Source organism: Marmota marmota, unplaced genomic scaffold (genome assembly GCF_001458135.2).
Source record: "Marmota marmota marmota unplaced genomic scaffold, marMar, whole genome shotgun sequence".
Taxonomy (NCBI): domain Eukaryota; kingdom Metazoa; phylum Chordata; class Mammalia; order Rodentia; family Sciuridae; genus Marmota; species Marmota marmota.
The window spans coordinates 52,432,904-52,449,494 of record NW_025999842.1 but is presented as its reverse complement, the minus strand read 5'-3'; the positions used below and the strand labels follow the sequence as shown (position 1 = coordinate 52,449,494).

At 36.3% G+C, this 16,591-nt stretch overlaps 1 protein-coding gene across 2 annotated transcripts in view; it reads right to left on the bottom strand.

Moving 5' to 3' along the window:
• Pde7b (phosphodiesterase 7B) overlaps nt 1-16,591 on the bottom strand; it is a 304,672-nt gene that overhangs the window by 24,004 nt on the left and 264,077 nt on the right. For both annotated transcript variants that reach the window (XM_048798732.1, XM_015497760.2), the window contains 3 exons: nt 15,595-15,690; nt 13,478-13,578; nt 12,133-12,264 (listed from right to left, as the gene is read on the bottom strand). In XM_048798732.1, the coding sequence (XP_048654689.1) occupies nt 12,133-12,264; nt 13,478-13,578; nt 15,595-15,690 (329 nt within the window). The remainder of the gene's footprint in view (nt 1-12,132; nt 12,265-13,477; nt 13,579-15,594; nt 15,691-16,591) is intronic.

Sequence of the window (16,591 nt, the reverse complement as noted above, 5' to 3'; positions counted from 1 at the left end):
TGATCTCAGAGCAAGGAGGGTGGAGGATGGGAAAGGCAGCGGAGCACAACAGACACTAGTATGGCAATATGTAAATCAATGGATGTGTAACTGATGTGATTCTGCAATCTGTGTATGGGGTGAAGGTGGGAGTTCATAACCCACTTGAATCAAAGTGTGGAATATGATATGTCAAGAAATTTGTAATGTTTTGAATAACCCACAATAAAAAATATAAAAAAGAAAAAAGAATTTTCATTTGGGATAAACAAAACCCTTATACGGTTGGTGGCAAAAATATTTATTTCTCTTTTTGTTGGATTCATCAAGTATTATCCACTCTATGAACAAAACAACCCCTTTGTTAGCTAACAGCAATACACCACACAACACAGATTTTCAAATTAAATCGAGAGTCTATTTGTCAAAGAGATTCTGGCAGAGTTGCTGTCATACAAGGTAGCTTTAAACTGCAATCCTTCCCCCCATTTATTGGACACTTTCTTTGATTAAAATACTTGAAGTGATGTTGATAAACTGAGTCTGGTGTATATCAGGCATCAGAAGTACGAGAGGATACAAGAAGGGAAAACAAAAACAAACAGGAACATAGTCTGTGTTTTCATTTTTAATTGCTTGTGAAAAAAGATGCAAGACTCCAGGAGATATGCACTCTGCTGAGCTGTCTCTAACAAGTGGTCTCCTTGGTAACCCTCCAAGAACCCCAGCTCAGAAAGCCTTTGAGGAAGAGAGGCATCTTGAGACCTTGGCCCTTGAAGAAATTATTGCACTGCCTTGTTTAATGCCTGTTTGAAAATGTCTTTCTTTCATTTCACCTGCCTCTTCCCAAGACATTGATCTCAGAGCAAGGAGTGTGGATTTCACTTGTAGTTCACTTTGGCAGGCCTGAGTTCAAATTAAGACCCGCAGAAACGTGGGGAAACAGAAAATCAGATTTGAGTCTCCCTTCTAGAATTTTAGCAGTGCTTGCACAGAATACCTTTTCTCTTGTAGAAATTGTGAGGTTATGCATAATCTTTTACACATGATCATTAGAGGCGAGGTCATAGGACCATGTGGAAGGAATAAGTCTCCTGGCTCTAACTGACTCATGTTTGTGGTTCAGAATCATTAAGAATAAAAAGTGGAGACCACAGTGGGAGCTCAGGCCTGGCCCAGATCCGCCCACACCAAGACACGAGGGACCCAGGCTCAGGGAAGGTCCAAGTTCCCTGCCCCCCACCCGGAGCCCAAGCCTAACCCACTTCCATCTTGGGACACTGAGACACCATCATAGCCTTCCCTACACAGTAATCCTTACCCTTTTGACAACAAACAGGGTCTAAGAGCAGCTGCGTCTCAGAGCAGGCATCTCAAAGACATTATAAGGCCCACCCTTTCAGCCCCATCTTTGTAAGACATTGCATCCATCTTGGGGCACCTCCACTATTACCTCAAGTTACCCTGGCTATTGCCACCACCACCTTTAGTTGCAGTAGCATTCTTTGAGGGACACCAGCAGGGTCTGGCAGCCCAACAGCAAGGTGAGGTACAGACAATCTGCATGTGTACTACAAGAATATAGGGAAGAAACTTTAACATCTCGGATCCACACTGCAAGAAGGAAAGACACGTAGACAACATGAAAAAACAAGGGAGGAAAGTGCCCCAAACAAACCAGGTCACTATAATAACAGAAACCCATGGACAGCGAAGTTGATAAAATGTCAGAGAAGGAGTTCACAAGGTTCATAATTAAAATGATCTGTGAATTAAAGAATGACCTAAATGAGAAAATACAGGCAAAAATTGATCACTTTGATAAAGAGATAAGAGAGCAAATACAGGTAGCAAAAGATGACTTCAAGAAAGAGATAGAGACACTGAAAAAAACCAGTCAGGAATCCTTGAAATCAAGGAAACAATAAATCAAATGAAAAACTCATTAGAAAGCGTAACCAACAGGCTAGATGACTTGGAAGAAAGAATGTCAGATAATGAAGACAAAGTATACAATCTGAAAAATAAAGTTGACCACACAGTGAAGATAGTAAGAAACCATGAACAGAACACCCAAGAATTACGGGACAGCATCAAAAAACCAAATCTAAGAGTTATTGGATAGAGGAAGGCACAGAGTTTCAAAATGAAGGAATACACAATCTCTTCAATGAGATAATATCAGAAAAATTCCGAAGCATGAAGAATGAATTGGAAAACCAAATACAAGAGGTTTACAGGATCCCAAATGTACAAAATTACAACAGATCTATACCAAGGCACATTATAATGAAAATGCCTAGCATACAGAATAAGGATAGAATCTTAAAAGCCACACGAGAGGGGCTGGAGATGTGGCTCAAGTGGTAGCATGAGTGTGGCCCGGGTTCAGCCCTCAGCACCACATATAAACAAAGATGTTGTGTCCGCCAAAAACTAAAAAGTAAATATTAAAACTCTCTCTCTCTCTCTCTCTCTCTCTCTCTTTCTCTCTCTCTCTCTCCAGCTTAAAAAAAGCCACAAGAGAGAGGAATCAGGTCACATATGAGGGGAGATCAATTTGTATCTCAGCAGATTTTTCAACTCAGACCCTCAAGGCCAGGAGATCATGGAACAACATATATCAAGCTCCGAAAGAAAATGGATGCCAACCAAGAATCTTATATCCAGCAAAATTAAGCTTTAGATTTGACAATGAAATAAAAACCTTCCATGATAAACAAAAGTTAAAAGAATTTGCAACTAGAAAGCCTGCACTACAGAACATCCTTGGCAAAATATTCCACAAAGAGGAAATGAAATGAAAAACAATAATGAAAATCAGCAAAGGGAGGTATTACACTAAAGAAAAAAACTAATCAGAGGAGAAAACAAGTCAACTTAAATAGCAAAAATAAACAAAAATGGCTGGGAATACAAATCATGTCTCAATAATAACTTGAATGTTAATGGCCTAGATTCACCAATCAAAAGACATGGACTAGCAGATTGGATCACAAACAAACAAACAAAAAACCCTCAGCAATATGCTGGCTCCAAGAGACTCATCTCATAGGAAAAGACATCCACAGACTGAAGGTGAAAGGTTGGGAAAAATCATACCACTCACATGGACTGCAGAAGCAAGCAAGGGTTTCCATCCTCATATCAAATAAAGTAGACTTCAAGCTAAAGTTAACCAAAAGGGATAAAGAAGGACACTACATACTGCTCAAGGGAGCCATATACCAACAAGACATAACAATTATGAATATATACACCCCAAACAATGAAGCATCTATGTTCATCAAACAAACTCTTCTCAAGTTCAAGAGTCAAATAGACCATGACACAATAATTTTGGGTGACTTTAACACACCTTTTCCACTCCTGGATAAAAGGTCTTCCAAAAAAAAAAAAAAAGCTGAATAAAGAAACTATATTCAAGAATACAATCTTAGACTTAACTGACATATATAGAATATTTCATTCTTCAATGAGTGAATATAGTATATTTTCTTCTCAGCAGCACATAGTCCTTCTCTAAAATAGATTATATTTTATATTTCTAGATTATATTTGTCACAAAACAACTCTTAGCAAATATAAAAAAGTAGAGATACTACCCTGCATTCTATCAGATGATAATGGAATGGAATTAGAAATCAATGATAAAACAAGAGATTAAAAACTACTCCAACACCCGGAGACTAAATAATATGCCATTGAATGAACAATGGGTTGCAAAAGACATCAAGGAGGAGATTAAAAAACTTTTTATAGGTGAATGAGAACACAAATCAACATATCAAAATCTCTGGGACACTATGAAGGCAGTTATAAGAGGAAAGTTCATTGCATGAAGTTCATTCTATAAAAGAAAAAGTCGACAAATAAGCGACTTAAGATTACAACTCAAAGCCCTAGAAAAAGAAGAACAAATCTACACCAAAAGCAGTAGAAGACTGGAAATAATTAAAATCAGAGCTGAAATCAATGAAATTGAAACAAAAGAAACTATTGAAAAAAATGACAAAACAAAAAGTTTGTTCTTTGAAAAAATAAATAAAATTGACAGACCCTCAGTCATGCTAATGAAGAGGAGAGAAAACTCAAATTACTAACATACATGATGGAAAAGGATATATACAACAGACACTACAGAAATACAGAAGGTAATTAGAAATTATTTTGAAAACTTGCACTCCAATAAAATAGAGAATGTCAAAGGCATTGACAAATTTTTAGAGTCATATGATTTGCCCAAATTGAATCAGGATGATATACACAATTTAAACAGATCAATTTCAAGCAAGGATATAGAAGATGCCATCAGAAGCCTACCAACCAAGAAAAGCCCAGAACTGAATGGATACACAGCTGAGTTCTACAAGACCTTTAAAGAAGAACTAATACCAATACTCTCCAATTTACTTCAGGAAACAGAAAAAGAGGCGGCACTTCCAAACTCATTCCATGAGGCCAATATCACCCTGATTCCAAAACCATGCACACATATCAAAGAAAGAAAACTTCAGACCAATATCTCCAATGAACATAGATGCAAAAAATTTGGCAAATCAAATACAAAAACATATCAAAAAGATAGTTCACCATGATCAAGTGGGATTCATCCCAGGGATGCAAGTCTGGCTCAACATACAGAAATCAATAAATGTAATTCATGACATCATTAGACTTAAAGATAAGAACCATATGATCATCTCAATAGATGCAGAAAAAGCATTCGACAAAATACAGCACCCCTTCATGTTCAAAACACTAGAAAAACTAGGGATAACAGGAACATATCTCAACATTGTAAAAGCTATCTATGCTAAGCCCCAGGCCAACATCACTCTAAATGGAGAAAAATTGAAAGCATTCTGTCTAAAAACTGGAACAAGATAGGGATGCCCTGTTTTATCACTTCTATTTAACATAGTTCTTGAAACACTGACCAGAGCAATTAGATGAAAGAAATTGAAGGAATGATGGATAGGTAAAGAGAACTCAAATTAACACTATTTGCCAACAATATGTTTCTATACCTAGAAGACCAAAAAAATTCCACCAGAAAACTTCTAGAACTAGTAAATGAATTCAGCAAAGTAGCAGGATACAAAGTCAATACCCATAAATCAAAGGCATTTCTGTATATCAGTGACAAATCCTCTGAAAGGGAAATGGGGAAACTACCCCATTTACAATAGCCTCAAAAAAACCAAAAACCAAAAAACAAAAAAACAAAACTTGGGAATCATCCTAACATAAGAGATGAAATACTTCTACAACAAAAACTACAGAACACTAAAGAAAGAAATTAAAGAAGACCTTACAAAATAAGAAGACCTTAGAAGATGAAAAGATCTGCCTTGTTCTTGGATAGGCAGAATTAATTTTGTCAAAATGACCAAAAGCACTATGCAGATTTAATGCAATTCCAATCAAAATCCTAATGACATTCCTTATAGAAATAGCAAAAGCAGTCATGAAATTCATCTGGAATAATAAGAGACCCAGAATAGCTAAAGCAATCCTTAGCAAGAAGAGTGAAGCAGGTAACATCACTATACCAGACCTCAAACTATAATACAGAACAATAGTAACAAAAACAGCAAAGGTATTTGCACCAAAATAGACCTGTAGATCAATGGTACAGAATAGAGGACACAGAGACTAACCCACATGATTACAGTTATCTTATATTTGACAAAGGCGCCAAAAACCTCTATTGGAGAAAAGATAGCCTCTTCAACAAATGGTGTTGGGAAAATTGGAAATGCATATGCAACAAAATGAAATTAAACCCCTTTCTCTCACCTGCACAAAACTCAACTCACAGTGGATCAAGGACCTAGGAATTAAACCAGAGACACTGCGTCTATTAGAAGAAAAAGTAGGCCCAAATCTCCATCATGTCGGATTAGGCCCCAACTTCCTTAATCAGACTCCTATAGAGCAAGAATCAATAAATAGGATGGATTCAAACTGAAAAGTTTCTTCTCAGCAGAAGAAACTATCAGTGATGTGAATAGAGAGCCTAATTGGGAACCAATTCTTACCATACACATGTCAAATAGAGAACTAATCTCTAAAATCTTCAGAATTCAAAAATCTTAACACCAAGAAAACAAATAACCCAATCAATTAATGTGCCAAGGAACTGAACAGACACTTCTCAGAAGAAAATATACAATCAATCAACAAATATATGAAAAAATGTTCATGATCTCTAGCAGTTAGAGAAACGCAAATCAAAAACTACCCTAAGATTTCATCTCACTCTAGTCAGAATGGCAGCTATTAAGAATACAAACAACAATAAGTGTTGGCAAGGATGTGGGGAATATATACATTGCTGGTGGGACTGCAAATTGGTGCAGCCAATATGGAAAGCAGTATGGAGAATCCTTGGAAAACTTGGAATGAAACCACCATTTGACCCAGCCATCCTACTCCTCGGTGTATACCCAAAGGACTTAAAAACAGTATACTACAGGGACACAGCCACATCAATGTTTATAGCAGCACAATTCACAATTGCTAACCTGTGGAATCAACCTAGATGCCCTTCAGTAGATGAATGGATAAAGAAAATGTGGCATATATACATAATGGAATATTATTCAGCATTAAAAGAGAATAAAATCATGGCATTTGCAGGTAAATGGATGGAGGTAGAGAATATAATGCTATGTGAAATTAGCCAATCCCAAAAAACCAAATGCTGAATGATTTCTCTGATTTAAGGATGCTGATCCATAATATGCTGCGGGGGTGGGGTAGGAGGATTTAATGAACACTAGATAGGGCAAAGGGGAAAAGGGGAGGGAGGGACGGGGAGAGGGAATACGGGTAGGAAAGATGGTGGAATGTGATGGTCATCATTACCCTAAGTACATGTATAAAGACACTAAGGATGTGACTCTACTTTGTGTACAACCATAGATGTGAAAAATTGTGCTCTATATGTGCAATATGAATTGTATTGCATTCTGTTATATTTAACAAATTAAAATGGAAAAGATAAAAAAGAATAAAAAGTAGTTAAAAATGCTGACCCACTCTAAGTGCCTGAAGCAAATGATTAAGAAAATAATCTAAATTTCTGCAAGATAAAATGCAATACATATAATATTTCATGAAACAATTAACTATTCATTATAGTGTGCCCTGTCACTAGTTAATATGTAATTGGACTCTTATCAAAAAGAATTAAATTTTAAATTGAGCTGAAAGTGATTCCCTTTACCATTGTAAGGGATCACTTTACCATATCATTACTTTACAATAGCATCAGATATGATATTGTAATAACCAATATTATATCTGATTGAATACCTACTTTGTGAATTGCTGATCCCACCTTAACTTTGTGTGTGGTTGGAGGGTAGAGGGATAGAAAGAAAGCAAATTCTTTTTATTTTTTTGCTCCTAGGGGAAAGTAAATTCTCAGCCCTATCTTTCATATTTTTTCTTTTTGTCTCTGTCTTCCCTGACACCTGGACTGCTTCCAGTCTGGTGAGTGAGGTGCCAGGTGGAAGGGCCCGCCATGCTTTCACATTGAACTTGGTTGGCATTTCAGCCAGGGAATGCAGCCCAGACAGCAGACAATGGGAGGGAGCCCTCTGACCTGGCCTTCACTCCTGCTCCCTTTCTTTATCTCAGGCAGAAGCATAAGCTGGGTATTACACAATGATCATATTTATTAAGCTAAAAGAACACAATCAACAAGATGAGGGAGAGGAAGCCTTCTTCCATTTTATCTCATTTATAGTGAGTCTGGATGGTAGCAAAGTCACGCATAGGGTGTTCCCAAAGCCAATAATTCCTGGCACATCCTCTCTACAGTATCAGTGTTGACAAAATTCGTGTGTGAGTGTATAATTTTTTTTGTGTGTGTGTATGTACATATACATGTATAAGTTTATTTTACTCATTACCATGGTTCCTGACATTTTATGAATCTATAACTTATTTTAAAATTTGATGAGAGGTATAGATCTTCTCCCTAGAAAGATATGCATATGTATATCTTATGAAAATTTGGAAGTTTTTTTCTGAAAACCCATTCATGCCTCAAATGATAACCCTTTGATAGGCTCAAAGGCTACATTTTCAAAGATATTAAAAAATTACATGTTGTTAATGTTTTTCTCACTTTATATATTATGTAATATGATTTTTTTCCTTTTAAATTGAGAACCTGAACAATTATGTTACTTCCTCATCTACAACTTAATGCAGAGTGCAGATTTCCTGACCTGCAGGGTGAGGTGGAACATGCCTATCTGGGAGGCTGAGGCAGGAGGATCATGAGTTCAAAGCCAGCCTCAGCAAAAGCGATACAGTAAGTAACTCACTAAGATCCTGTCTCTAAATAAAATACAAGAAAGGGATGGGGGGATGTGGCTCAGTGGTTGAGTGTCCCTGAGTTCAACTCCTGGTGCCTCCCCTCCCCTGCAAAAAAAAAAAAAAAATTCCTGACCTAATTCATGTCCTTGTAAGGGAATCAGCAATTTCTACTAAAGAGAGAATATATACTTAAATCATGAGATGCCCAAGATACTGATTTGAGAGCAGGGGAGTTGGACAGCAGAACCACGTTCAGCTGGAGGCCACAGAGACATTCCATTTTCAGTTACTCTGGAATTGCAAGTTTTAATCCCCGAAAGTAACCAGCTGATGCTGCCTCTAATGTCTTCTTTCATTTCAGCTGTTCAAAATATTACCCATACTTGAAGGCCTTCCTTCATCATCCCCTCTCAAAAAAAGAAAACACTTGCAGAATCAATTTCCCTCTCCATTCTGTCTTTCCATCACATCTGTTTGTAACTACATAATTTACTTAGCAAAATAGTTAACCCTCTCATCTTCCTCCCTAGAAGGAGGATCAGGAGGAGGGCTCTTTGTGTCTTGTACACAGTAGGCCAACAGTATGAGTTGCAGAGGTGGCTCTGGAAACAAAAGTTTGTGTTCTAATCCCAGTTCTGCCATTAATTAGCTGTTTATTTTTAGGAAAAATACTTAAATTTCAAGTATCACTTTTCTTTTTTTTTAGGAGATAGATATGATACTAGCATGCATTTCACTGAGCTATTGTAAAGATTATGTATTATAATACATAAAAAAGTACTTAGTATAGTGTTTGGATTATAGTAAGTGTTGCACAAATATTAGTTATATAATTTGTTGGCAGAATTTTTTTATTATTTGTTTTTTGTGTCATCATTTTTAAATTATTTTTTGATTGACACATAATAGACATTTATGGAGTACAATGTGATGTTTTGATACACGTATCTATCCATAGTGTAATGACGAAATCAAGGTGATTAGCATATTTATTACCTTAAATCTTTATCATTTTTTATGGTGAGTACATTCAAAATCCTCTTTTCTAGCTATTTTGAGATACACAATCTGTTATTATTATGGTATTTACCCTACTATGCAAAAGAACATTAGACCTTTTTCCTCCTGTTACTTTATCTGTTGATCAAATTTCCCCATCCATTCTGCCCCTACTGTCCCCAAACTCTGTTAATCACTATTCTATTCTCAACTTCTATGGGATCAACTTTTTAGACCCCTTATATAAGTAAGACTATGCAGTATTTGTCTTTCTGAACAGTTTGTTGTTGTTGTTGTTGAAAAAGGGTCTTGCTGTGTTGCACAGGCTGGTCTTGAACTTGTGATCCTCCTGCCTTTGCCTTCTTAGTAGCTAGGATTATAGGCACGTGCCACTGTGCCCAGCTTGAACAGATTTTTAAAAAATTAAATTAAATAAATTTTTATTGATACTTAAAAACATAAAAATTGAACATATTGATGGGTACCATTTGATGTCTCATGAACAAAAATTTTTAGAAGGAATTATCTTTAACTTTTTGGAATGGTAAATAATAAAAAATAAAGGTGTCATAATTTTTTTGGATGAAATTGAAATCTCAGTATTTTCAGGTTCTTTTAAATAATTTTTGTATTTAATCTATTAGTCTCAACCTAGTTTCAGCTTTTATTCCAACCAGCTCTGGGATACTAGAAGTGTCTTTATGGCTTGCCTCTAACACTGTCCCTAACACTGAAAGACAGGGGTCTTTAGTCTCCAAGAGATTCTAAGATGAATTGAGCAGGTGACTGATAGAGAAAGTATCTTGAATATGGTTTTTGAGACCTCTACTCCAATTTCTCCCTCACCGTTATCTTTCCTAACAGGGACCAGGCCAGATAGCTCACATGGATAAATTCACTTCTGCAAACAATAATGGCTCACTTATGGTATTGAGTTACTCACCTAAAGAACAGCACAGGTATTTACTCTTCAACAAGTTAAAAAATTGTTTTTATTTATATATGTACCTTTACCTAACTCCTCAAACTCCTTTCAAACTAATGTTATGTTTCCTTGGATTTTGCTCATTTTGAGCATGTGAGTTGGAATAAATGTTAAAGGGCAAAGATTTTGTTTCATTTGGCTTTGTATTCCTAGTGTATGTATACAACAGATAGTTGCTGATTAAAACTAGATAATACTACATGTTGCATTGAAAAAATTACAGAGTTTGGTTGTACTAGATGGCTTATTTTTAATAAAGAGATTGAAATAAAAATTATCTGAACTTCAAAAGTTTGAGTTAGAAATATATTTTCTGAGAAAATCTTTAGTATCAGAGTCAGATAGATTGGAGTATCATCTCTTTCTATCTTTTTTGGTATTCAGTTTTGTTAATTATCAGTGAGGACCTAATTTTGCACTATTAATAAAATTCTACATTTATTTTCTTGTTTTTATGTCTTTAACATCTGTCATATTTCTTTCTGACATCCTGTCTAAATGAGAATTCATTCTGTGTTTTTAAAAATACTGCATGTGAAAGCACAGCTTTGTAACTCCTATTTTTTTACGTCAATAGCAGTGAATATTCTCTTAAATTTCACTGATATGATATACTTGATAATGAGAAATTAGAATTATGAAAGTACATACATGATATGGGAAGCAATCAAACATCAGAATTTGTTGTCTAGTAACAGGCATTTGAAAAAGTCAATGTTGACAGGAATGGAAAATCTGCATGTGGGTTCTCAGGATAGTTGTTCATTTTTTTCTCCATAGTCAAATGTCTGTTTTCTTAAGCAATAAATTTAGCTTCTGAGAAAAATTAGTTTTAGTTTTGTATTTCTCTTTGTTTAACTTTCAGCTCATCATGGAAGGCTTTCTTAGTCCTACCATTCTGCTCCTGGACCTGGCCATGTCAATCCCAGTGCCAGGTGCTCGCCGACAGCTCAAGGGGGCCCAGCATTGAAGGACATGCCAGGTGGACCCTAAGCCTTGGAATGCCAGTTCCTACTTTTGCCCAAAGCCAATCAACTGGATGAAGAGTGACTTTTCTCTCTGTTACAATAGTGTTTCATTGGAAATACATGCATCCTTAAGCTGCAGAATTTTGTTTAATATAGCTGTTCTATGAAGATCTGTCAGCACTCAATTTTTTTTCAACACTCAGTATTTTTCCCCCAAAGATCTACTAACATTGAGATAAATGACCCAGTAATATGAAATGATTTTGCTAATGACAATTGAAGATATCAGAAGAACCACACTGAAAACTTTGAGAGTAATTCAATTCTGATATAGGATTTAATATCTGATATGATATCATAGGTAAATATTCTTAAGCCAGTCAGTTCATGCTGTGGAACTGTTTTATAACAACAAAGTCTATCTTTTGTCTTTGGTAACAAATCTTTGACTAGAGGTCAATAAAGTTCAGAAATGGTTCCAGAGACTCAAGTTCAAATTGGGATTATACCTAGGAGATAACTATGGAAGCCCTGTAAGAACTGGCTTCAGCTGTTCATTCTGAACAAGGCAGCCTCCATAGGTGCAGATATACTCGGACCATGATAAATTAGGTTCAGGGATCCTGTTCAGCTTAAGACAATCAGTTTGGAACAAACTGAATTCCTTGACTATCTTTGTAAATCAATTTAATCTCCCTTGGGGTATATATTGGACCTATTTCAAACTCATGTTCTTTGGATGTGGTCTCCATCCCTGAGACTGGCCTTGAATGAAGGCTGTCTCCAAGGGTAAGATTCAGCCTCATTCCCTGGGCCCAAGGCTATTGATCATACTGTGTCTGGCTCCACACTGGGCTCACTTACCTGATACAGGTTGGCAAGATGGTGGTTAGTTTTGATCAAAAATGGCTGGTTCACCCCTGGGTGGTCAACATCATGTGCTGCTGCAGCAAGTAGTCCAAGCATGATGTCCAGAGGTGTGAGGAAGCTGGCCAACTGTTAAAAAGTCAAATTTGGAGACTGACTATTATGCTTGTACAAATAGGGTGGCATTGTTTTTGGATAAATCAAACAGAATGAATCAGTCTTATCAGCCAGATCTTTATCCTGTGAGGTATTCAATGAGATGACATGCACCTGAAATTGCAGGGAAAAAAAGGGCTACGTGGACAATAATTGAGGAAGCTCAAATTGTGCAGAGCATTCAGGTATTCTCTTTTTACTTCTACCACTGTGTTTTGTTTTGCTTCTGTAATGGCTTGGCTTATTGGCAGCATTGCTACCTGGTGGGCAGGGAGGAGGCAAGGAAGAGACTAAAATGAGCCTTGCTCCTAGAGAAAGCAGTAAATGAAGGAAATAGTTGAAGACAAGATGATGGACACCCTAAAAGAATCATTTGTATATTTCAAGTAATATATCTTTACCATTTGTTTGAAAGAAATTGGCTGAATTGCCAAATTTGCATACTTCTTATTTGTGCAACACAGAGGGGAGGGATATGTGAGAGTCTTTAGTTTTTTTGTTTAGCTAGAAAAATAAGAAGGAGAATGGGAATCCAGTACTTAAAAAAAATGCAACTGTATGATTTATTACAACTTTTAAATTTCTTACAGATTAAAAAGTGAAATCATTAATGTCTTTGGGATATTTTACAGGTGTGAGGCATTTACCCAGCTTTATCCCAAGAATGCTTATTTGGTATCTGCATATTTAGTGGTTGACGTTAAAGCACATGTATACTTAGTGGCTTGTTGAAAGTGATTGAACTAAACCGTTAGACTGAAATATCATTTTCCAAAAACATCAAGAAAGTTCATCTTATACATTTTATCAAAAAACTAAATTTTACATAGTGATGCGTTATCTAGATTTTTGGTAATGAACATTATTATAATGCTTTCAATTTTTAACTTTTCATTGGTTTATTGCATCACAGCATGCTTGCTGAGAGGTCTTTGGTGTTCACAGGTTTTCTTGGGCCCTGAATTCAGGATATCTAGTTGGCTCATTAACAAATGAAAGGAAACTTCAGAAAATTTAATTCCTTTTCATGAATATTAAAAGATTTCAAAGTTGATACCTTGACTTCATTGTATTCATATTGTGAATGACTCCTAACCTAGCTGTTCAGAAATGCTGGGTAATTTAGAGTTTGGGTAGTTTATTTGGCATTCCAGATGGCTGAAGGGGCAGCTGGGACTTGCTTTACCTTTGGCTCTTTCAGGTAGCAGTGCATGGCCTGGGTGACATCAGCTGCATGAACAGCATTGTGATACGGGTTTTGGCCGTGGTAATCCTCTTGAACCATGACTAGGAGGTAAACAGATAACTCAGTCAGCTAAAATCAAAACAAGAATGGCTTCCTCCATCAGAATTATTAAAGGTGCTTTTTGCTTAAAAATATCAGTGCCTCCAAAATGTGTAGTGTGGGGATCCTTTGAAAATGAACGTGGTTTGCAAGCCTGGCAGTTCTACTGAGTTGTTTATAGTGTAGAGGAGGGGGGAAATAGGATTTGCGAGGCCCTTGGGATTTCTCACCTCCTTCATAAATCACCCCTTTCTGGCATTCATGAAGGCTCTCATTCATAGGAAAAATAAATATGTAGGAAAAGGACAACTTTCTTTCACACCATAGTTTATTTAAGTTTGCTGCCCTTTATGAATAATATGCCATAAATGGAGTTTCCTTTCAGAGCCCTGGTAGCATTGGACTTCCTAATATCTAACAATTGTGTTACCGCTTGAATAACAAATACAGACCAAGCAAATTGGGGGCTTCTTCATGTAGAAATTCAAAGTACTGCATTGATTCAATACCTCCTTGGAGATATTTCTCCCTTATTCAAGGAAGCTATCCTCTTCCGTGCCCTCCAATCTAATGCCAGGCTTAGAATGCTCTGGAACCAAATCAAATAATAGACAAGGCAATTTTAATTTGTTGTTACAGAAGCCATTAGTCTGCTGCATCTGATAACCAAAGTGATTCTTAAGATGAAATGCAGTCAGAATGTATATACTTTCCAGATTTGCAAAGCATTCTCTCTGGCTGTGCATTCTGGTATTAATTTGGTTGTCAAAACTTTTATTTATTTATTTATTTTTGTACATGTTCTGGGCACATAAATATATCTAAAGAATCTGTATCTCCCTTTTTAGATAGATTAAAATTATTTGGCTCCATTCATGCCCACTACTTTGCTCAATCGATTTAAAATACAACCAGTCAGAGGTTATTTATATTTCTGGAAAGGAGCTATTTTGTGGCTTATTTCAAATATTTCTGTTATACCTCATATACCTTTTATTCATCGGGGTTGTTTATAATCATATTTAAACCATGGTGCCATCACTTATTATCTATAGAGAGCACATTACTTGACCACAATTTCCTCCTCTATAGAATGGGGATAGTAATAGCTCTGAGCTCAAGGTGTTGCTGTAAGAGTCAATGTGTTAATACAGCAGGTCCTTGGAAGAGGTCTCAGAAGATGGAAGCACCTTGGAAGGCTGGCTGTTGAGGCTGCCATTATTTTACTCTAGATGGCATTTAGTCAGCTTCCAAACTCAACATGCAACCATGTGACAAGTCAAAGCCAGAAACACATGAAGTGTGTTTCAGAGGAAAGCCATCTGTGATTAGAAATCTGCCCTGGATAATTCACTGACCGATAAATAAGAATATGTACAAAGTGAGGCTGCTTTTTGGTAAAGGTGGTGGCAGGGTTGAGTGGACGTATGAAGGGCTTTCAAGTTGGATGGACTTAGAAGTCAACTGATCTTCCACTTTCTAGCCATTGGCCTTGGGAAAGAAATAAATCTCACTGTACATCTTCTTAACCATGAACCAAATAGGGTCAGTAATGAAAAATAATTTCTAACTTTTGCATTTGTTCAAATGGCTAGAGGCAATTACCTAACAATTAATTACCTAACAAATAATTACCCATAGTGGGTGCTACATAAATAGTCATAATTTTTTTAAAGCCTTTTTAAAATTGTCAGCAACTCATCTTCTGATTAGAATTTTTTGTGGTATACACGACAGGGGTTTTGATAACACATGAGCAGATTAAAATCATCTTTGACAGCTATATGTTTTTCATGGTTTTCTTTGCAGATTCTTAATCTCTAGTAAATGTAACTAACGAGGTAAACAATTTCTCAATGACTTGAGATGGGTAAACTATATTTAAAATAAAGATTATTTAAGATAAATTTGAGGCCTTTATTCACCGTGTTGTGGTTCTTACCACTTTATATTACAGTATTATGCACTGTCATTATTCATGGGAATGGGAGGTAGGAATGTGGAAAGAATAGACTTACCTAAAAACCTGTGTAAAGTCACCATGTCCAACTTGAAATGGTGAATGAGTCCATGGGTGTTGAAGAGGTGGCACAGCAGTGTTACCAGGCTGTTTCCTAGAGAACAGTCACCTGCTTTTAACTTATTTTTATCACTACTACATGCCAAAATTCATCCTAAGATCCAAGGTCTATATAATCATGTTTCTTTGTTAGAACCATTTTGCCCCTTTGGATTTGAAATTATTCAAGTATATTAGATATTATCACTGTGATTTGGTCCTAGGTTTTCTCTTATTATACAAATAAAATTTAGCTCAGACCTTCCCCCTTATACCAAAGACAATGAAAATATTAAAAGAAGGACTATGCCTAATGAAGTGTGGGGTACATACACATGTGTGTGTATCTTTTTAAAAACACAGTTGGTGGCCACTTGAAGTGTGCCTGAAGTCACTTCTAATTGATGCTTACATTCACAGAGGAATCTAAACCATCAAAATGCTTAGCAGTCACAGCTTATTCTTCCTACGGAACATCACCCCAGAGGGATTTGGCTATATTTTAGAACTCAAGCCAGCATAGATGCAAAATTGAACCTATAATAACATAAACATTCAAGAAATACTGCTTAATAATAATGATTTTGAACTTTAAAAGCATTAGTTTATTTAAGAATTTGAAATGGACCAAGAAGATGCCTGCGTATCTTAAATGGAAAATTAGGTGTTGCCTAAGCCCCTCTTCCAGGGTACCCCATTCAATGGGTCTCTGCAAATTTTATTGTCTTTCAGTTATTTCAAAACTCTCACGTTAGAGATAATTGATAGCATTGCAACTGTTTCTTGTTCATAAATTTACAAATGAAATTAGTCCTGTCAAAACTGATTTTCTCCTCCCAAACTCCCCCACGCCAGTTATTTGTAAATTATTTTCAGCATTTCTCATTACATTTATGTCTGTAGTTCTCTGAAATCAATCTCTCTCTCCCTCTCCCTCTCCCTCTCCCTCTCCCCCT